The sequence below is a fragment of the Bos grunniens genome, chromosome 21 (genome assembly GCF_055505025.1).
Source record: "Bos grunniens cultivar Pamir isolate PY7600 chromosome 21, Bosgru_T2T1.0, whole genome shotgun sequence".
Taxonomy (NCBI): domain Eukaryota; kingdom Metazoa; phylum Chordata; class Mammalia; order Artiodactyla; family Bovidae; genus Bos; species Bos grunniens.
Window position 1 is genome coordinate 15,683,564 of NC_141185.1, and position 23,716 is coordinate 15,707,279.

General features: G+C 34.8%; 1 protein-coding gene and 1 non-coding gene across 6 annotated transcripts in view; both read right to left on the reverse strand.

Annotated features, from left to right (window-relative positions):
* The window catches only part of PRPF39 (pre-mRNA processing factor 39), a 34,916-nt gene that overhangs the window by 3,127 nt on the left and 8,073 nt on the right, over positions 1 to 23,716 (reverse strand). The window contains exons 2-13 of one of the 5 annotated variants that reach the window (XM_086363364.1): positions 17,766 to 18,112; positions 16,765 to 16,890; positions 16,508 to 16,576; positions 16,242 to 16,404; positions 15,995 to 16,113; positions 12,823 to 12,990; positions 7,686 to 7,851; positions 7,130 to 7,237; positions 5,313 to 5,477; positions 4,874 to 5,000; positions 4,238 to 4,506; positions 3,156 to 3,340 (exon numbers count right to left, since the gene is read on the reverse strand). In XM_086363364.1, the coding sequence (XP_086219490.1) occupies positions 3,156 to 3,340; positions 4,238 to 4,506; positions 4,874 to 5,000; positions 5,313 to 5,477; positions 7,130 to 7,237; positions 7,686 to 7,851; positions 12,823 to 12,990; positions 15,995 to 16,113; positions 16,242 to 16,328 (1,394 nt within the window). In that variant the 5' untranslated portion in view covers positions 16,329 to 16,404; positions 16,508 to 16,576; positions 16,765 to 16,890; positions 17,766 to 18,112. Of the gene's footprint in view, positions 1 to 3,155; positions 3,341 to 4,237; positions 4,507 to 4,873; positions 5,001 to 5,101; positions 5,200 to 5,312; positions 5,478 to 7,129; positions 7,238 to 7,685; positions 7,852 to 12,822; positions 12,991 to 15,994; positions 16,114 to 16,241; positions 16,405 to 16,507; positions 16,891 to 17,765; positions 18,113 to 23,716 lie in introns of all 5 variants that reach the window. The other 4 variants (XR_015149489.1, XM_086363365.1, XM_086363366.1 and 1 more) reach the window with 4 other exon arrangements.
* On the reverse strand, positions 4,077 to 4,162 carry LOC147349171 (small nucleolar RNA SNORD127). The gene has a single exon (XR_015150795.1). It is a non-coding gene; the product is annotated as a small nucleolar RNA SNORD127 (small nucleolar RNA).

The window sequence follows — 23,716 nt, forward strand, 5'->3', positions numbered from 1 at the left end:
CAAGATATCAAATTGCCAACACCTGTTGGATCATCGAAAAAGCAAGAGAGTTCCAGAAAAACATCTACTTCTGCTTTATTGACTATGCCAAAGCCTTTGACTGTGTGGATCACAACAAACTGTGGAAAATTCTTAGAGAGATGGGAATACCAGACCACACCTGACCTGCCTCTTGAGCAATCTGTATGCAGGCCAAGAAGCAACAGTTAAAACTGGACACGGAGCAACAGACTGGTTCCAAATTGGGAAAGGAGTACGTCAAGGCTGTATACTGTCACCCTGCTTATTTAACTTATTTGCAGAGTACATCATGTGAAATGGTGGACTGGATGAAGCACGGCTGCAATCAAGACTGCTTGGAGAAATATCAATAACCTCAGATATGCAAATGATACAACACTTATGGCAGAAAGAGAAGAAGCAGAAAGCCTCTTGATGAAAGTGAAAGAACACAGTGAAAAAGCTGGCTTAAAACTCAACATTCAGAAAACTAAAATCATGGCATCTAGTCCCATCACTTCATGGCAAATAGATGGGGAAACAGTAGAAACAAGAGATTTTATTTTCTTGGGCTCCAAAATCACTTCAGATGGTGACTGCAGTCATGAAATTAAAAGATGCTTGCTCCTTGGAAGAAAAGTTATGACCAACCTAGACAGCATATTAAAGAGCAGAGACATTCATTACTTTGCCAACAAAGGTTCGTCTAGTCAAAGTTACGGTTTTTCCAGTAGGTATGTATGGATTTGAGAGCTGGACCATAAAGAAAGCTGAGTGCCGAAGAATTGACGCTTTTGAACTGTGGTGTTGGAGAAGATTCTTGAGTCCCTTGGACTGCAAGGAGATCCAACCAGTCCATCCTAAAGGAAATCAGTCCTGAATATTCACTGGAAGGACTGATGCTGAAGCTGAAACCCCAAACCTTTGGCCACCTGATGCGAAGAACTGACTCATTTGAAAAGATCCTGATGCTGGGAAAGATTGAAGGCAGTAGAAGGGGACGACAGAGGATGAGATGGTTGGATGGCATCACCGACTCAATGGACGTGAGTTTGAGTAAACTCTGGGAGTTGGTGATAGACAGGGAGGCCTGGTGTGCTGTAGTCCATGGGGTCGCAAAGAGTCAGATTGTGGGTTGGCAACAAGACACTCAATATTCATTTGAGAGAATCTGGATACTGAGGAATATAAAACATTAAGAGCTAGGATTTAAGCCTATATTTGTCTGATTTGAACATTAATTCTTATTAATTCATTACAGTGATATCTAAATATCTAAGCAGCTCATTTTCCGTAACATTTCCCTTTTTTAAATTTCAAATACAACAGACCTGATACTCAGACCCTCCACAACTCTATTCACAAGGGCCTAACTGGCATCTCAGATTTGTCTGTATATTACTGCCAAATTTAAATATGTCATTTCATCTCAGTCAAAACTCTTAACAGCTTCCTACTGTCAACCATGTACCACATGTGCTCTGAACTCAGTCTAGCTTTTAATACAGCACATTTAGCATCAAGTTTTCACTGCTTCATGAGACCCTCCAATCCAATGTAAAAGATGTATTTTACATGAACTTTCATTTGCTTTCACCACTTATAGCCTCTCCTTAGTTTGTCAGCTAAGCACTGAAGAATTGATGCTTTAGAACTATGGTGTTGGAGAAGACTCTTGAGAGTCCCCTGGACTGCAAGGGGGTCAAACCAGTCCATCCTAAAGGGAATCAGTCCTGAATATTCACTGGAAGGACTGATGCTGAAGCTTCAGTGCTTTGGCCACCTGATGTGAAGAGCTGACTCATTGGAAAAGACTCTGATGCTGGGAAAGATAGAAGGCAGGAGGAGAAGGGGATGACAGAGGACGAGATGGTTGGATGGCATCATTGATTCAATGGACATGAGTTTGTGCAAACTGCAGGAGATGGTGGACAGGGAGGCCTGGTGTGCTGTAGTCCATGGGGTCGCAAAGAGTCAGACACTACTGAGTGACTGAACAAAGCTTATCAGAATCCAGTAACAACTAAATGAAATCCCACCTCTTCTGTGAAAGTTGCCAAAAAGCCTCTGTTTCAAAGAGATCACAGTCTTCATAATAGTTATACACTACCTCACATACATACATGTATCACCATACCATCCACCTAGATTAAAAAATGGAATTACATATGCTATTTCTTTCATATACTTTCTTCAGTGCAAAACAAAAAGGACACATATAGGTATCTTCTTAACTACCACATAAGGTGGTTAAGAACATAGGCCCTGAAGTAGGTTCTAATCCCTGCTGCACAAAGTAATAGCTAAGTGACCTTGGAAAAACTGCCTAATTTTTCTTTAGCCTCTTTGTCTATAAAGAGAACAGTACCTCTTCCCCTCATTGTAGACTGTCAACATGTTTCGCATTAGGTAATTATAAAACATTTAATATGCCAAGCACACATATACAACTGTATTAAAAGGTAACTCATGTTAAATGTTTCTAGTTTAATTAAAATCTTACTCAGCCATCAAAAATGTTTACACACTTGCCTAACAAGAATCAGGGTATTTCTATTAGGTTATTTTTATACTAGAATTAGGTAAGAAAGGAATGGCAGCAATGTTCTCATCAGTATTTCTACTCTCTATTTTGCAAATTTAAATCTTAAACTTGTACTTTTCCCTAGGGGGAACTCTTACCACCCTTATCTTTTAGCTTTTTACAATGCATGAAGATTAGGTCATTAGGCATGATCTTGGCACCACACTCACTCTTCTCCAATCTGAGATTGCACTCCTATTCCAGATTAACCACATACAGCCTTGGTGACCTATATATTAAATGTTTCTGTGTTTCAGGGTTCACTCCTTCACTCACTTCCTTTCTCACAGAATTCCTGCTTCCTGCCTTCTCTCGTCTGCTCACTGTTTAAAATCACCACGCTAAGATTCTGAAAATAGTTCTGAAGGAAAGACAAACCATACGTCCTCTTATTAAGCACATAAATGTTTGCAAAATTGAATCTACCCCCAAATATACCTAAGGAAAAAAAGAACCTAGGAAACATTTAAAATTTAACAATATACTACTTTGTACTCATCATCAAAGTCCCATCCAAAATAATCAATGTTCTTTTACTGTTCAAATAGATAATATATAATTAAAATCTTACTTATTAACATCTGAACCAAAATCTTCAAGAAATTCCACTTTTCTCTGAGAAAATGTAATTCTCATTTTAATAGGTAATGAACCATGTATAGCTTTGTCAAAACAATTTAGGATATTGTCTTCATTTTGTTTGAGGTCACCACTATATTCCATTTCAAGTAAATTGAGGTATAACTTTGTGTTCTCCTGTGTAAAAAGCAGTACCAATTAATCATATATTTCTAAGATATTCTGATTAGACCATAGATATTTAAAATGCCTTAATTTTCATGTCTTAACTTGAAAAATTCAATATTGAAAATTTATTACATGTAACTCATGTTAAATATTTTCAACATACATATAAACAGGTAAAAAAAGACTAACACACACATTGGTAGATAGAATCTTCTAAACTCTGCACATTGTTAAATGCCAATAAATTAAAATCGTGTATCCTGTTTAGTGTGCTTGACCTACCACAACAAATATGAAGTAAAACACTAAAAAATGATCTCTACATGCCCCAGTAACCTAAATCTTCACAACCACAGATAATCATCCTCAACTGCAGCTGGAAGCAAACCTGTTATAAACCTGGGTCCTAAACAGACACGGTATTTGCTGAAAATCTAAAAAGTGAGAAATTTCCCAGGCACTGTCTTTTGGCATTAACTGATATATAAAAGGAAACACTTTATATATTTTACGTAAGAGGAGAATCATCTCACTGCTCCATGTGCTACAACATAGGCAACTGCCATGCCTTTGTTTATAGTTTCTCCCAAGCCCTCTCATCTACTTAGTAACTGGTAAATTCTCCGTAACATTTCTGAATGTGGAGAAAATGGAAAATGTCACAATACTAGCCATACTTTTAATCCCATAATGTTAATTTTCTCAACGTTTTAATGCATAATAATGTGAAAATTGTCTGAAACAATGGCAACATCAGTTTAGAGGGACTGTTGTCTTCACTTAGTAATAAAATATATTACATACAGACCAAATCTTTCATCATAGTTGCCAAAATGAAAAACAACCAAGAAAGACCCATTTTTTTTTTTTTAATGGAAGATACTCTATAAAAACACAAATACATACTTTGTCTCTTTCAATAGCCTCCAAAAGCACCTTTCTTGATTTTGGAAGGTTTTTTTGTATTTTGAAAAGATGTCGGGCTAGTTTGATAGCATAAAATGATGATTCATTATTTGATTTGGCATTCTTAATGGCTTCCTGAAGCAAACGTTCAGCTTCTTCCATATTTCCATGACGTCGTTCTAAACTTACTCTTCTCAGACGAACCATTGCCAATCCTAGAACACATTCTTCAAATGTTCTCAAGATATTCCTGGCTTCATTAATATTACCTAGAAATAGTAATTAAATGTTTATGCTTTTGATTCAACTTACGAAATATCCTTTATGCCAAGTATTGGCCAATAACAGCCCACAGGCTAAATCCAGCCATCTGATCATTTTTTTTTTAATGGAAAATAGCCATGCTTATTTGTCTACGTATTTTCTAAGGCTATTTTGAGGCTACCATGGCAGAGTTGTTAGGAAAGAGACCATATGGCCTGCAAAGCCAAAACATTTACCATCTGGCCCTTTATAGAAAAAAGAAAAAAGTTTACCTGACCTTTGCTTTACACCAGTTCCCAAGACTCAATTCCTATATCTTTATTCCAAAGTAACTTAAATCCCAACATATCAACTGAATTTCCTCATTCTTACCCTGCTGTTCCTCAAAAGCTGCCCAAAGCATATGCACCATGGGTTTCTTTGGGAGATGAATAGTGCAAGCTCTGCTGAAGACATGCCTCACTCCTTCAATGCTATGATTTTCCATGTACTTGGCATACTACATACAGAAACAGAGGAAATACTGAATAATTTACAGTTGAACAAGCCATTAAATATGTGACAGAACGATAAAATTCTATTTTTAAACCCATTCAGCACCTTTATTGAACCACTAGACTAGTTTCTGTAAGGAAGGACGGAGAGGCAACGAGGTTGGCATATGCAGCAGTCAAATCTGGTTGCAAGCAGACCATCTCCTAATGCAACAGATATAGTTATATGAACAACATTCAACAGAAGTACAAAAAAGGTTAGTCACTAGATCAATGTTTATAATATATTCAAGTTTCAGACCATATAATTTACTTACCTTAATCCAAAACTCCTCATAGAGGGCACATGATATGACACATCTTTCAAAGAGAACTACAACTCGTTCATGAGTCCCGTTTTCAATTTCAAATTCTAAGTATTCTTTCCAGTTTTTCAGTTGTGCCTTTTCCAACGGTTTCACATGAAAATATGGTCTTTTAATCTGTAATAAAAGCATGGCATAACAATGAAAGTAAACCACCACCAAAACATGCATTACTATAGTAATGCAAATTGTTTAAATTATAAATATAATAATGAACCAGAAAATTTTAATCACCATATCTCATGATGAAAAAGATTTTTAAAGTTAAAATCTCTTTAATTACTTAGGTTTTATAAATTGAAAGAACAAAATTATTTTCCAATTATTCAGTCATTTTAACAGAACTACACAATTTTATGTTCAGAAAATTTTATTCTTTGCTGAGTATTTTTGAACTGAACAATTATACAACAGTAATGGAAAGCAGATCAGTGTCCATCACAGATGAATGGATAAAGGTGATGTGGTATACACACACACACAGCACCCCCTCCCCCCACACACACACCCACATCCCCCTCCCCAATGGAATACTACACCCACCCCCAATGGAATACTGCTGCTGCTGCTAAGTTGCTTCAGTCGTGTCCGACTCTGGGACCCCATAGACAGGAGCCCACCAGGCTCCTCGATCCCTGGGATTCTCCAGGCAAGAATACTGGAGTGGGTTGCCATTTCCTTCTCCAATGCATGAAAGTGAAAAGTGAAAGTGAAGTCGCTCAGTCGTATCCAACTCTTCGCGACCCCATGGACTGCAGCCCACCAGGCTCCTCTGTCCATGGGATTTTCCAGGCAAGAGTACTGGAGTGGGGTGCCACTGCCTTCTCCAAATGGAATACTACTCAGCCATAAAAAAGAATGAAATAATGCCATTTTCTGCAACACAGATGCAACTAGACTAACATACTTAGTGAAGGAAGTCAGAATGATAAAGACAAATATTACGTCCTATCACCTATATGTGGAATCTAAAAAAAAAAACAACAGTGAATATTAAAAAAAAAAAAAAAAGTAAGGTAAATAAGCAGTTGCCTGGGGCTAAGAGTCAGGTGGTTACTGACTTGAAATGGGGACCTTCTGAGGTGACAGGATAGTCCTATATGCTGACTGTTGTGATAATCACAATGCTTGTCAAATGTCATTTTACTAGCCAATCTCAAAAAAAACAACACATACTACATGATTCCATTCATATAAAAGGCCAGAACAGGGAAATCTATAAGAATTGAAGTAGGTTAGTGGTAGTTGGTAGTATGGAGGAATAAGCAGGTGAGGGGTAAAAGCTAAAGAGTTTTTCAAGAATGATGAAAATGTCCTAAAATTAACATTCATTAAATGTTCTAAAATTAACTGTACATACATATCTGTGAATATATTAACAACTACTAAAGTGTACACTTTAAGTATATGGCATGTGAATTACATCTCAATAAAATGCATAAAGAAATAAAAGCCTTCATTTTACTCTACTTAAAATAGGTACATTTTGTTATATTACATAAAATGACTCAATGAAGTTGATTTTAGAAACTGAACTGTAATAAAATGGTTCAGATTAAACAGGTAACTTGAAATTCAAATAAAATCTGAATTCAATATTTCTAAAGTTGATAATGGAAAATTGATAATGGCAGCCATAAATGCAACAAACATTACTTAAACAAGCAAAAATAAAAAGCAGAGACATCACCCAAAGCTAAAAGAAAAATACATTATTCCTATCTGTATTTTGAAGCCTATTAATGACAACAAAAAAGCAAAACACTTACACCTTCTTCAAATGTCCACCTTTTACTGACTTCATGCTCATTGTAATTAAACATTTCTTGATGAATTTCAATGATTCTGTGTCTCATATTTTCTATTTCTGTAATAAGCTTGGGAAGAAAAAAAATGTAAACATGTAAGTTATATACTAAAATTTTAAAATATCACTGTTTACATTTAAGTACTATCCACACTTCAATCCTACTGATGGGTTTCTGTTATCAATTATGTACAAAGTACAATTAACGATACTGAAATTAGTAACAGATTTTCATAATAAACCACTTTCTTATATGCCTTAAAAAAAAAACAAGTCTAGTACATCACAAATAGGAGAAATTATCCTTTTACACTAATTTAGTTTCAGGTGTCTCTTAGTAAAACAGATCATCTGCTTTAAATCTATATTTAAACTATACTAGCTAAAGAATTCCTACCTGCCTTAATTAGAAATTAATTTTATAAGAGCTACAAATCATACCACACATGCAGTCAAGGGACATAAAGTCTATAGTTTCTCACACATGGAAATTTTTTTTTTTTAGTAAGTCTGGTTACCTTTGCTGGATCAGTTATATCTTCTATTCCTGATGGCAGATCATCACCAGGAGGACCATCATCACCACTATGCCCATTTACAGAAGCTAATTCCCTTCTCAGCTGAATAAATTGTTCACCAGTTAGAAGATCTCTAGGCAAATTATTCTGAACATGGTCTTTAAATCTAATGAAAGACAATAAAAATACAAGCTCTATATATGAAGCATAACTTTAGATCCCACATTACATTTCTACTTACACATTATTCTTTCAAAGGAACTCTGACTTAAACAAAACAAAACACCACCGAACAACCCCACACCTTTTTTCCTCCTTTTCTATAGTAATAACCTACCACCTGATAAAACAATCTACAGACATCTTCATTTCCTTCCTGCCTTTGCAACGGAATGATGAAGCCAAGTCATACACTGAAATCCTACTTTTGTCCATTACTAATTATTTGACTTAAAGGAAGTTTATCCCTTTTCTAATGTTAGTTTTCTCATCTGTAAATTTAAATATAGCAATCCGTATCTAAATAATAAATGATTACTTATAAATGTTCAACAAATTTTGCAGTTTCTTTGGAACTTACCTCCCAATTACTCCTGAATTCATTCGTCTATATCAAATACTCCAACGAAACTGCCCTAATTAAAGTCATCAAGTACCCTATGTAAGAAAAATTAAATGGATACTTGTTGGCTCTGAGTTACTACCTTCCTGGTTTTCCTCCAAGTCTCTGACTGCTCCTTGATCTCCTTTGAGGGGTCCCCACTACAGCCTGCCCCTAAATACTAGTATGCCCAAGGATTCTGCTCTGCATTTAGTTGTCAAATGTTTTTATATACTTTCTGGCCAATCTTATTAATATAGCTTGAAATAATAAGCATATTATGATGACTTTTACAACTCTGCTGCTCCTGCTGCTGCTGCTAAGTCGCTTCAGTCATGTCCGACTCTGTGCAACCCCATAGATGGCAGCCCAACAGACTCCCCCGTCCCTGGGATTCTCCAGGCAAGAACACTGGAGTGGGTTGCCATTTCCTTCTCCAATGCATGAAAGTGAAAAGTGAAAGTGAAGTCGCTCAGTCGTGTCAGATTCTTAGCAACACCGTGGACTGCAGCCTACCTACCAGGCTCCTCCGTCCATGGGATTTTCCAGGCAAGAGTACTGGAGTGGGGTGCCATTGCCTTCTCCAGCTTAAGCCTAAAGTGAAAAAAATGTTATTCGCTCAGTTGGGATCTTTGTGTGTCTGACTTTTTGTGACTATAGCCCATCAGGCTCTTCTGTCCATGGAATTCTCCAGGCAAGAATACTGGAGTGGGAAGCCATTCCCTTCTTCAGGGGATTTTCCCAACTCAGGGATCAAACCTGGGCCTCCTACATTGCAGGCAGATTCTTTACCATTTGACCCAGCAGGAAAGCCCAAACCTTTCCCCTAAATTTCAGATTCACTTGCCAACACTCTGCATAAAGAAATACAGATTTTAAGCAAAGACTGTTTTGAAAAACATGTAATTTCATTTATCTACACATACTAGTTTATATACACACACACACACAAATTTTAATCAAAAACACAAAGCTGAGGAGCTAAAATATCTACACCATCTTAAATTGGAACCTTATATACAACATGTCTTCAAGTGTGTCACTTTAATCCACAAATCAACACCCTCAGGCATTTCTAATCTTGATATTGTCAACCGCTAAGTTTCCCAATCTCTTCCACCTACCTTATTTCTTACATTCCACTGGATACCAGGTCCAATTTAGTCTACCTTCTGAATATGGCTCCATGCCCTCATTATTTACCAAAATAAACATAAACCTGTGTCCTGATCTCATTTCCTCCTACTCCCACCTCAATACTGCTATCAAAAATGTTAAAAAATAAACAAGAAAAATATTAAACAGGATCATATCCCATCCTCATCCCCAAAATCACTTCAATGTTTATTACCCTGCATTCAGACTAAAATCCAGTCTCTATGAAGTCTTTCATATTCTTACCTAGCCTCTGACCCAGGCCTGCATCTTCAACTTAATTGTCAGAGATGGTTGCACATGTACCATAACTTATGGATTTCCCCTAAGTTTTTTAAAACTAATTTAGGCTACTGACACCTGGATTTTCACGATTTTAAAACTTCCATAGGGACCACCCTGGCAATCCATGGGTTAAGACTCTGCACTTCTAATGCAGGGGCCAGAGGTATGATCCCTGGTCAGAGAACTAAGATGCCGCATGCCATGAGGTACGGCAAAAAAAAAAAAAAAAAAAACAACTTTTACAAACATATGCAAATAACATTGAAAATCAACAAATAGAGACTTAACTTGATATATTTTATCACCAGGAGGAAAAAAATATAATTGCCTTATTTAAAAAAAATTTTAAATGAGGAAGTAACTTCTCAAATGTGTAGTACGAAAATAAACATTTAATTCTCATACATTAACATTAAAAATTGTCAAGATATAAACTTGAAATAAGGTAAAACTGAAAATAAACTTTAAAACAGTTGCCATGTTATATTAGAAACTTCTTTCACATGGTGATAACATATGCATAATACTTTTTCATTAGCTTTTTCTACTATAAAGCTAATTTATTAACTCTATTAATAGAATGGCTGAGTGCCTAATACATATGGAACTGTTTTCCTATGTATTAAGGATGAGTATTTTTCAGTCACTAAGTTGTGTCTGACTCTTTGTGACCCCACGCACTGCAGCACGCCAGGCTTCCCTATCCTTCACTATCTCTTGGCGTTTGCTCACACTCATGTCCACTGAGTCAGTGATGCCATCCCAACCATCTCATCCTCTGCCTCCCCCTTCTCCTCCTGCCCTCAATCCTTTCCGGCATTAGGGGGTTATCCAATGATAAAAAGAATTAAAAAGCCTCCGAAAATGACAGACATGTAGAGGATACAGGAGACATAAATTCAAAGGAGCGTTATTAGTGCTAAGAAAAATGAAATAAATGTAGGCAGAGTGCTGGTACAAATGATAAGACAGTTCTGTTTAGGTGAACTGGAAAAAGTGTCATAGAGAAAACATTAAGCTATATGGGTCCTGAGGAATGAGCTCACCAGATAAATGAAAAGCGGAAAAGGCATTACAATCATAAAAGTATAAATCAACACTGCCCATTGGGAAATTATCAGTACTTACTTACGTTTGTCTAGAGCTTACGAACTACCAGGGACTGAGCCTGAGGAGTTAAGATCATACCACAAAAGTATTCATGCTAGGGCGATTTTAAATTAGATGTTTTCTTAGAGATAATGTTCAGTGTATATCCAATATACAAGCCTACACAATAGAAGTATTTGTATTACAGCACTCAGAATACTTCTTTTAGAACAGGCTTCCTCTTCTACACTTATGAGTAACTTAAGGGCCAAGTCATGCACACATATCTTCTACAGGCCTTTATTCCTTCAAATTAAATGCATATGATCTGGTACACAGCAAGTGCTAAATAAATTAAACAGGGGAAGTATATTTGACAGAAGAAACCATTTCAGCAGTTCTTAAAGCAGTTAGTCAAGGGAATTAGTTTATTTATATAAACTATAAGATTTACTGATACAAATATTATTTATCAGTCTGGTATACTCCTAAGGAAAGTGGTTCTCCATGAAGTGAAAAAGACTAGATTAAAAAGTAGTATGTAAAACGCAACCCACTGTATCTCTATTATAAGTACATATGCATTTTAAAAACCCAGTGAACTATTCATAAAAAAAAAAAAAAAAAAAGATTTAGAAAACTACACCAAGAACTTTGGGGCCACAATGTCCAGGTTCCAATCAGCTTCCAAGCACTTACCAACTCTGTGATCTTATGCAAATATTTTAATCTTTCTTTACCTCTACTTTCATAAAATGTGGAAAATAACAGTATGATACCTCCATGGTTTATTGTGAGGATTAGAAGTTATAAGGCACTCAGAATAATGTCTGTATAACTGCTTCTTAGTCTTATTTTTTCTCATTCACCAACAATAAAATTATAATCATAGATTTTACCTATACTTTAGATTGATTTATGAAAGGAATCTGCTTTGATCCAGAAGACTTTTAAAATCTTTTTTTAAAGGTTTAGAAAAAATTAAAAATATTTAACTTTTAAAATTTGACCAAGAATTTCCAGATGCCAATCCTTGTGTTAATCTCTTTCAGCAAGTATCTCCCTAGGTCATTTATACCCTAGAAACCTGCACATCTCCTCTAAATTTCATGAAAAAAAAAAAAAAAAGAGAGAAACGGCACATTCAGACCCACGTTTCCTGTTTCTAACGTGGGTCTGCAGAGATTTAGCAAATTGATCCATAGTTATCTACAAATGCTTCATGAAGTTTTCTACTTTTTAGTAAAGAAAATTTCAGAAAATCACTTACTTAAAAAGTACCTAAGTTTACAGGTTCTACCACAATCCCAGTTATAAAAATTATGACAAAAATATAGATAATATGGCAGGTAAGAAGAGCAAACATTTATCAACACAGTCCTCATACTTTCTTGTTCAGAAAGACTGAGTCTGTATCAGTATAATACTTGAATACATCAGAAACAGAACATGCAAATCACAGTACAAAGAAAAGTTGTTTCATACAGCACTCATTAAAATGAAATGATACCAATCATAACAGATTATTGTAGTAGAAAATTAAACTGAAATAATTTTTGATTGTTTGAATATAAACAGGATTTAACTACAAAAAATACGTTCTTCACTGTTTTGGACGTAAGATGCTGTATGAATCACAAGAATGTACCTTGAGTAATTTATTACATTTCAAATAAGCTTCTACTATGTGCTATATACTGAGTTAACCATAAGAATAATAAAGCTTAGATTATTTTCACTACTCTGAAATATCCTAAAAGAGAAGTCCTGCTGTTTCCTCATCTATAAAACAGATCAAGGGAACCTTATATCTAAAACCAGTGAAGTTCATAAACTATATCAAAAATGTCAAAATTTTAAAGTATATATAAATTGATTATTGAGCAAAATAAATTTGTTTGCATCTAATAGAATCTTACATTTCAAGAGAATAATTATCCTTAATATAAGAAATTAATTACCTGAATTATCACAAAAAAATTTTAATGATCTGATTTTTCCACCCACCTCTGAAAATGATGACTATATAGCTGTGTCGGAATACCAAGAATACGATCATATATAGCTGTAACTTCTCTCAGGTTTCCCTGTTCATTTTCCCAGTTTATATACATTTCCCACAGTCTGTCCGAACGGAAATCTGTTCCCGCAGCTAGAACAGCATGCTCAAACGTTCTGAAAAATTAAATTACCTCTATGTTATCTTTCCAAGATAAAATCACTTTAAATATATTATTTCTGCATTTTGCAATATATACAAACATCAAATCAGTAAGTCATACATTTGAAATTAATATGATTTATATGTCAATACCTCATTTTTAAAAACAAAATATTTCTAAATTTTAGGAGATGTTAAATTCAAAATTACATGCAACTTTACAAGTATAGATTAAAAGAATAATAGACAAGTGCATATGACAGCTGCTTAAAAAAAGGGAAAATATAAAGGGAATAGATAAATGTACTTTTATGTAGCTGTATATTATTTTATATACCATAAATGTGCAATGCAAATTACACTACAAACATATAAGAGTGACAGAGCAGACACTAAAATACTTGTTAAACTTGAAATGTCTGTTGAATAGATTCCTCTAGGGCAAAAGACAAAGTGACAACATTTATCTTAAGAAACAGTTGTCTGACAAAACAACTCTCCAATGAGGGGGTCCAGCTGCCTCTTTGGGTAATGAGAAATATACATATACTTTAAAACTCAAAATTCTCTCCTGATTCTAAAATTGCACAATTAATGTTTACTAAAAAGTCATTTATTTTAAAATATTTACGCTCATTTCAAGAGATTTCTGTAAGCAATTTTAATTACAGGATTTGATACCTCAAAGGGATAAAATTTTAGATACATATTTTCAAAATAAATATTATAATCAAGAGGGATTTTTAACAGTATAGAACTATACTACCTAAATTAATCTAAAACTAAACAGAATCCCAAAGCACTAAGAATTAGGTGGAACAGAGAAAACAAATTCTAACATTCATCTAACACATAAAAATACAAAATATTTTTCTAAAAGGATAAAGAAGCAGGCATTTTCCTGAAAGGTCTCAAAGGAAACAAGGAAGCTATAGAAATTAAAGGCATGACACTGGCTCAGTATCATCAAAATGGATTAATAAAACAGTTCTCAAGAAAATAAACCCATATATTTTTGAGAATTTAGAATATGATAAAAAAGTTATTGGTATTTTAAATTCATACACAAAATAATTAGCCAATGAAGACAAGACAGACTGTTCAACAAATGGGAGAAAAAAAAAAACGTTAATCTCTGATTCACAGAAGACACAAACGAAGGTTAATCTGTCTCACAAAAGGTACAAACTAAGTATCAGATAAATGAGGGACAGAAAAAAAAAAAGTCTACAAAAAGAATTAGTAGAAAACCCAAGATTTAAATACCCTTGTCAAGACAGGCACCGAACTCAGAAACTAATAAAACACTGAAAATTGAACCACGTTAAGAAAAAAATCAAACACCTCTACACGATAAAAATACCCAATGGAAAAATGCTTTAAGGCCCTAAGGAAGTATTACTTTCAACTCAAAATTCTATACCCCATGGGATTCATCAATTGGGTGTTTCAGATATACAGGTTCAAAAAATTTTTTTTCATTTCAAGCATCCTTTATCAGGAAGCTATGGAATTCACTCCTCTAAAGGTATGCAAGAACCAAGAAAGAATAGAATCTAATTAATAAACTAATAAACAGAACTTAGAAGGTAAAGACATCTCCTAGGATGATGATAATAAGGAAACCTGTAAACAGCTGCTATACAAAAGAATCAGAATAGGACCACCAGTGCAGATTACAGAAGAGGGGGTCCCAGGACGGTATCTCCAAGGGGTCAGGGTAGAATTTACAGATCTCAGAACATAATTCTCTAATTTTCAGATTAAGTAGAATAACACGATACATGTATTTTTTTTACTTTCAAAAAAATAACTTACATAGATAGTAATTGTAATTGTGGAAAGTGAGTAGTATTGACTACTGAAAGTAGCTGTTGGAAGGGGTAGAAAATTTTAAGTGTTCCAAGAAAGCCAGGCAAACGGAAAAAGAGGCAGAGGTAAGAAAAGGGGTAATCATAGGAAAAACAAAAAGCTACGAAACCTGTCCATATAGGAAAGATGAGGAATGGGAAGACAGGGTATAAATGAACTAAAAATTGTCATATACCGTAACAGAATGATAATGTCTACAGCTAGTGAAAGAGAAGCAGAAAGCAGTAGAGTGCTATTGCTATCAACATGTTGGAAAATAATAGAAGAAACAGCTAAAATATCTGAAGAGAGGTGGAAGGACCACTTTTTGTTACAAGTAGTTTAACATTAACTGTCTAAACTATATGCACATACTTTGATAAAAATAAAAACCAAAAATACATTTTAAATTCCTATAATTCAAAGGATAATTCAGAAGTAAAATAATCATATAACTAGGCAATGTGAAAATGGCTTATATAGACAGCATCTGAAAAGAAAAGACGGTAAACCAAGATATGTAAATCAAGAAACCTAAAGATAGGTGAATTGAGATAATGAAACACTACAGAAGGTTTAAAAAAAAAATATGCCATGACTGGGAAAATGACTACCTTCATACACTATGAGAGTTTAAAACTGGTACCACTTTTAAAGGAACATTTGATAAATGTAGCTGTGTATTTCCTTTGATACAAGTTCCATTTCTATAGTGCTCTACATAAATACTGACTTATGAGAGATATTCACTACAGCACTATTTCCTATAAAGATTTGGTTACATAAAATACAGTACCTTGATACTATAAGGTTAAAAAATGGTAGGGAGAAAGTCTAGAACATTGTTAATTAAAAAAAACAAAGACAAATATGTATAATAGATATACACACAGATACATGTATATCTATATGTATCTGAAAGAATAAACACCAAGTCATTTACCATGAGGGGAGACGGATTGAAGACATAAGAAAACAGCGTATGGAATGGTGGAGGAACTTTATTATGTACATTTTTTAATAATCATGCATAAGTTTACTAGGGTACTTTTTTACAGTGAAAAAGCATATAAAAGTTATACTTTCAGTTTAGCATCGATAGTAGTTCTATTATCAATATCAGAATACCTGACTTATTTATATCTTTAAATACTTAGTTTCACATACCCTCTTACAGTACTGTTTGTCTCAGGATCACCAGGGTCCAGTGTTTCTTTTAAGAAGTTTATATAGTGTATCCAAAGGTCAACACTCAGAGGTATTGCCTGAAGCCCCCGGCGATACACCTAAGAAGAAAACAACAAACTGTACTTCAAATATTTAATTATGTCTTAACAGAGAGGCAACACTGTGTTATCCGGTGAACCTTAGAAATACTAATTACTGGAATTTTGTTTAAATAATCTACCATTACCATTTGGGTGGAGGTTGGATAGAACATGGCAATGTTCTGATCCCCACGTGCAGAGTCTTGATCTTCAAAGCGCAGCAGTCCCTGCATTCTGACCGGGCTGTGTGGGCAGGCTTTGGGTTACAGACCATAGGGCACAGACCCATTAGAGCATCAATGACAGCGTCTGACCAAAAATGCAATAAGACGTAGCAAATGTGACTAGCAAACCAACTATATTGTTTGGAAAATGAGAAATAAATGTAAGTGAGAGAAAAGCCCTGCCCTACTTGTTAAGCTGCAGTGTAATACAGAGGCTTGCACTGCAAAGCTTGACAAACTGTAGAGGTTTAACGCACCTGCCAACAAAGAGAGAAAATATTAGCTACAAATGCCACAAGAGTGACAAATGCAAATAAAATACCCTATAAAATTGTTTGACCATAAATCGTAGGTACTGCCAGCCAAAAAAAAAAAAAGTCTTTGCTTTGTTATTATTTGGCTTACAGTACCTAATGGAGATAATTTTATTCAGTAATGTACGCACCTCATCTGATTGTTTAATGTTGTCATGTCGCTTTTCAAGGTCTGCATACTTTTTCCAATAACCATAGCAATACGGATAGTGTATGAAAAATTTGTCAAATGCTTTCCTGGCAGCCATCAAGTGATTCTGATGAAAATAAAACAAAGTGTTTAAACATCTTGAAAATTTCTGTCACAAAAGCATTTATTATTCCTTCTAATATACAGGCATACCTCAGAAGAATTGCGGGTCTGATTTCAGACCACTGCTATAAAATGTGTATCACAGTAAAGCAGGTCATACAATTTTTTTTGTTTCCAAGTGCACACAAAAATTCTGTTTATATTCTATTGCAGTCTAAGTACGCAATAGCATTATGTCTAAAAAAAGCAACGTATATACTTTAATTTTAAAATACTTTATTGCTACAAATTGCCAAAACAATTATAAAACAGTAATATGAAATACCACTGATCACAGGTGACTATAACAAATAATAAAAAGTCTGAAATATGGCAAAAAATATCAAACATGTGAACTAAACAGGAAGGGAGCAAACACTGTTGGAAAAACAGCACCAACAGACCTTCTCAATACAGGATTGCCACAAACCTTCAATTTGTGAAAAATGTAGTATCTATGAAGTTCAATAAAGTAAAGCTCAATAAAATGAGGTATGCCTGTATCATCTCAAATAAAATAAACGGCAGGCTTAAAAACTATTCACTCAACAGCTTTGAAACAGAAGGAACTAGTTCTGTCAAACAGCAGGGTAATATTTTTTTTTATTTTAGCAATTTTATACACATATACATACACACACCAGTCTTTACAAACATTAGAATTTGATTATAATACTCTCTATAACGTACAAATGCCAAGAAAGCTATTTTTTGAAGCTAAAATATATATATTATTTATTCAACTTAATCTGAAAATCATAAAAGAGGCAACTTCAATTACAAAACAATAAGGCTTAGTCTGATATTGTTTAATCTAATCCCATTGAAATAATTACTAACCTCCTGTTCTACATACTGAAGCAAATATACCCAGCCTGTAAAATCCTGAGGATTACTTTCTACAGTTTTCCAAAACTTTTCATATTCTGGAGGGAAGTTTGCTTCTGTTTCTGTCACTGGAAGGTCCACAGTACTTGCTATTTCATTTTCTTCTGTAGTTGTGTTCACATTAGGAGATCCATCGGGTGACTGCTCCATTTCTGTAACGTTCATAATCTCCGTACTAAAATCAGCAGACTGCTCTACCGCTGCCTCTGAACTGCTGCCTATGCTGCCATTACTGGAATTTCTGTACTCATCCATGTGAGAGTTTTGCATAGCTGTTTATTTCACCTTCAGTTAATGATCTGTGGAAACAAAGAGAAACAACTTCCAAATGTTTATTTGGCATTATCAAAGCCATCTTTTAAAAGCCTGTTAGCTATTAAAAGAATATATTAACTTGATTCTTGAGCTCTCCTGTAAGTCTGATACTCAGGTTTAGTAGTTGTTACATTATAAGTTAAATTCTATAACATATAAATTTTCCAAAATTCTGCCATTTTATTGTTGACTGAGCAAAAATAGCTCTTTCATCTATTAAACAACTGAATATTGTGCTAGCTCCCTAAAGAAGCATTGAATTCAATGCTTCTCAGCTAGCTAAGAATCTAAAATTTAATGTCTGAATTCTATCCTGATACCAATCCTGGCAAACAGCAATATTTTTAATATCTGTCCTGGAGGCTAAAGGTAAAACTAATAAAACAAACTGTGGTAATGGACATAAATGTTCCAGAGGGAAACGCATAACATAGCTTAAGGCAGATTTTTAGAAAAGAGAAGGTTAATATTGTTGAAATTTTTAATTCTAGAAGATTTTATTATAGAAGACATGTATTATTTTAAAAAGTTAGAGAGTGACTTTTAAACTGAATACACATTATTAAAAACATATTTATGAGAGAATCCCCTGGTGATTCAGGACTCGGTGCTCTCACTGCTGGGGCCCTGGGTTTGATCCCTGGTTGGGGAACTTAGGTCCCATAAGCCAGGCAGCCAACAGAACAATGAAAAAAAGCACAAAAAACTGTACTTATGAAAGTTTTACCACCTGGATAATTACTTTGTAAAATCTTTAAAATTAAGTCATCTTACAGTTAAAGCCATAAAATAATAAAGAATTATTATTTTTTCATAATTCACTTCATCTCTTCCACTAACAGTTTAAATGGAAACTGATTCATTAAATTATAGGGCATGTCTTTTTTTAAAATTATGGATTATTCTCAAAACTGAACAGACCATAAAATTGATTTACTCCTAAACTACATTTCGAATACATAAGTAGTTAACACAGTACAATTTAAAAGAGGATTAAGGCTTTAAAGGTAGTAATTCAAAGAAAGAAATCCAAGTGACCAATAAACATATGAAAGGATTGTAGTTTTACTAATAAAGATGTGAATTAAAACAATGAGATATCAAATTGGCAACAATTAAAAAGATGTATCTGGAGGACATTCATGGAAAATATACCAAATGGGATTTGTGCATATTTTATGTTAGATAAATAATCAGACAAAAAGCATATGATTAAAAGCATTCCCTGGAACACTGTATTATAGTGAAGAGACAATGTATTAAGTACATTGCTTTAATAAATGCCGTATCTGTACAATCAAACAGTAAAAGAAATATGTGCACCTGTGATACCTACTACATATTATTATATAGATGCTACACAGATCTGTAAGAATATATACCAAATAAAATATACTAAAAATATTAGTTGGTGTTAATATTAGCCCAACTAATATTTTGGGCTGATGCTTGTTTTTGTTCAGAGTGGCAATATACCTAACCCCATGTAAGGATTCGGAAAAGGCAATGGCAACCCACTCCAGTACTCTTGCCTGGAAAATCCCATGGATGGAGGAGCCTGGTAGGCTGCAGTCCATGGGGTCGCTAAGAGTCGGACACGACTGAGCGACTTCACTTTCACTTTTCACTTTCATGCACTGGAGAAGGAAATGGCAACCCACTCCAGTGTTCTTGCCTGGAGAATCCCAAGGACGGGGGAGCCTGGTGGGCTGCCGTCTACGGGGTCACACAGAGTTGGACATGATTGAAGCGACTGAGCAGCAGCAGCAGCATGAGACTGAAAAAGGCATCTGCTGCAGAGCTCTTATAAAGATGTTGCTTTTTTGATAAAAAAGACAATCAGCAAATAGTGTAGGCTCTACCACTTTATTCTTACCTTGAATGTGAACATATCTGAAACAACCTATATTAACAAAGTCAAAAGGACTGGCCAGAAAAATGAAGAAATGCCAGCCCTGACATCATCAAACTGCTAACATGCCAACTTTATACTGCAAGAGAAAGTAAGTCCCTATTTGTTTACACTATTATCAATAGATGGGTTTTTCTATTACTTGCAGAAAAGTACACTCCTAACTAACCCACAAACAATGCATGAGAATGTTCATTTTTCCATCTCCCCTCGTTAGCACTAGGTATCAAGAAACTTAATTTTTTTCATCTGATTAAAAATGAAAAACAGAAAGTAGTACCTCATTTTGATCTGCATTTCTTTAACTACAAGGAGGTTGAATTTCTATTTTCTTTTTTTTCTTCAATGCTACTTCACATCCTCAGTCCATATTATTCATATATTTTTTGTGTATGTATGGAGGGCATCTTTTAGACTGTCATGGAGATTTGAACTCCAGATTTTAAAATGTAGTAGTATTATACTACATTTCAAAATGCAGTATGAAGCAAAATTTTTCCCAATAAAAGGATAAACTTAAAATTTATTTCAAAATGCAGTATGAAGCAAAATTTTTCCCAAAAAAAGGATAAATTTAAAATGTTAGATCAAGTGAATCTGAGGCTGAATGCCACTGAAAGAATTAGTTATAGCCAGGTAACTCTGGGGAATATTTTTTAAAAGGAGGTAGAGAAGGGGTGAAGACAAAGGGAGGTTGGGAGAGGTTGGGTGCGGACAACAAGTTCCCACTACTCGATGGCATATCCAGCAATATACTACATTCCTTGTAGAGAATACACAGATAGTTTTCATTCTAAGGCTTATGAACTAGTTGAAAAGAGATCAAAAACATGCAAAGCAATTATATAAAATTTCAAATGAAACAAGTCAAAATTTAGAGAAATCTATTGAAAACCATAGGCATCTAGCAAAACTTTACAAAACAGAATTTAGTCTTCACTTTGAAAAGTGAAGTCGCTCAGTCGTGTCCAACTCTTTGCAACCCCATGGACTGTAGCCTACCAGGTTCTGAGGAGCCTCTCAGTCCATGGAATTTTCCAGGCAAGAGTACTGGAGTGGGTAGAAAAAGAATTATAAATTATTTCAAAATAAGAAATAGACCACATGACTTGACAGAACAACCTTTCTTATTAACAGATAAGAAGATGGAAATTAGGATTGGTTCCAAGACAAGGAGATAAGATTGATCAGAATGAAGAGGGCCTGCATTGGGAAAGTGAAATGAAAGTAAGCAGGGCAGAACAAGAGGAATTTGAAAAAAATAATAAACAATCAAATCTAGAAAAAAGAGTTTCCTTCTACTGCATTACTGACTATTGTCATAAACTTTTCCAGGTTTACCATTTTTGATCCTAGGAAAAGGCACAGAAGCTTTTCAACTTATTTTGGTCTCTTTTGTCCCCTACATTAAAGAAAAGACACTACTGAAGATTAATTTTCCAGACATAAATTAGTCATTATTTTGTGTTTTTTTATTTCAAAGCATACTGCCAAAACAAAAAAAGATTGTTCATTGATACATTCTGAGTCATTTACTACCTGCCCTATTCTAACTGCATACTTAAGTGGGACTTAAGTTTTTTCTGGAATCAGCAAATTTACCACACCCCTGCATCATCACAGACTATCAACTACTCCACACCCTGCAATTACAGTGTTATAAAACGAGTTAAGAACATCAGCCTTGTCCTCAGGGAGATCATTTTTCTGATTACTTCGAAAATCACAGGACCAAAAGAAAAACACACTAAAGTTATTTTTAAATAAGTTATTCTAACATATACTTCATAATATGGCAATTACTAACTGGGAGGGATTGGGGGCAGGAGGAGAAGGGGACAACACAGGATGAGACGGCTGGATGGCATCACCGACTTGATGAACATGGGTTTGGGTGGACTCCGGGAGTTGGTGATGGACAGGGAGGCCTGGCGTGCTGTGGTTCATGGGGTCACAAAGAGTCGGACACGACTGAGCAACTGAACTGAACTGAACTAGTACTAGTATATTCTTAACAACAACCATTAACTTTGAACTTGTGACATAAAACGGCAAAGTTGTAAAAAAATAATTATCAAAAGGAAGAAGACAACAGTGTGGTACTAGCATAAAGATAAACAGACCAATAGAATAAAAACATAAAGCCCAGAAATAATGTTGGACAAGAGTTACAAGATTACTCAATGGGGAAAAGACGGTCTCTTAAACAAATGGTGCTGGGAAAGCTGGATCGTCACATGCAAAAAAAAAAAAAGAAGCTAAACCCTTAACTTACAGCATATATAAAAATTAACCCCAAATGGACAGAACTCATAGAAGAAAACATAGGGGGAAAGTTTCATGAAAGTGGACTTGGCAATGCTTTCTTGGCTATGATACCAAAAGCACAGGCAACAAAAGCAAAAATAGACAAATGGAGCTACATGGCAAATGGCCGAATAGGAGGAAACATCTGTAAATCTTATATCTGATTAGTAGTTAATACATATAATAAAGAGCTTCTATAAATGAACAAAAACTCAATTAAAAATGAAAACAATGATTTAAACAGACATTTCTCCAAAGAAGATACACAAATGGCCAAGAAACACATGAAAAGATGCTCAGTATCACTTATTAACATAGAAATGCAAATGGAATTCACAATATCACCTCACACCCATTAGGATGGCTACTATCAAAAAATAAATAAAACAGGAAGCAAGTTTTGGCAAGAATGAGGTGAAATTGGAACCTCTGTGCACTTATGGTGGGATTATAAGATGGTGCAACTGATACAGAAGACAAAATGGGGTTTCCTCAAAAAATTAAAAATAGAACTACCATAAAATCCAAAATCCCACCTCTGAGTATATGGTCAAACTAACTGAAAGCCAGGTTTCAAAGAGCTATCTGTATAGCCACGTTCACAGCCACATATCCAAAACAGTCAAAGGAGTAAGCAACCCAAATGTCCAACACAGATGAAGAAATAAATACAGTGTGATATACACATACAACGGAGTATCATTCGTCTTTAAAATGAAGGAAATCCTGTCATACACTACATGGATGAACCCTGAGGAAATTATGCTAAGCGAAAAAAGCCTGTCACAAAAAGACAAATGCTACATGAGTCTACTTATATGAGGTATTTAGAGTTGTCAAATTCATAGAAACAGAAAGCTGATGGTGGTTATGAGGGACTAGAGATGGAGAAAAGGGGGGTTGTTGTTTTAATGGGTATAATTTCATGGGTATAAAATGAAAAAGTTCTGGAAATCTGTTAAAACAACCATGTGAAAATACACAACACTACTAACTGTACACTTATAAATGGTTAAGGCTTCCTCAGGTGATTTGTGGTTAAGAGTTCGAACTTCCACCACGGGGTGCACGTTCACTCTCCAGTCACGGGAACCAAGATCCCACAAGTCTGCTTTGCTGTGCAGCTTAAAAAAAAAAAAAAGGTTAAGAAGGTCGATTTTATCTTATGTGTTTTTACTACAGCAAAAAATTTTTTGATGGAAGAAGATAGCTAAACTATAATTCAATTAGAAAAGAGGAAATCCCAGAGACTAGGGATCAGAACTTTCAGTTCTTTCATTACTAGCACAGTAAATATTACAAGAGGGTACAGGAGGGTGAGTCCTACTTCTCTCCCTTCAAAGGATGAGATTCTAGTCAGTCTTACTTT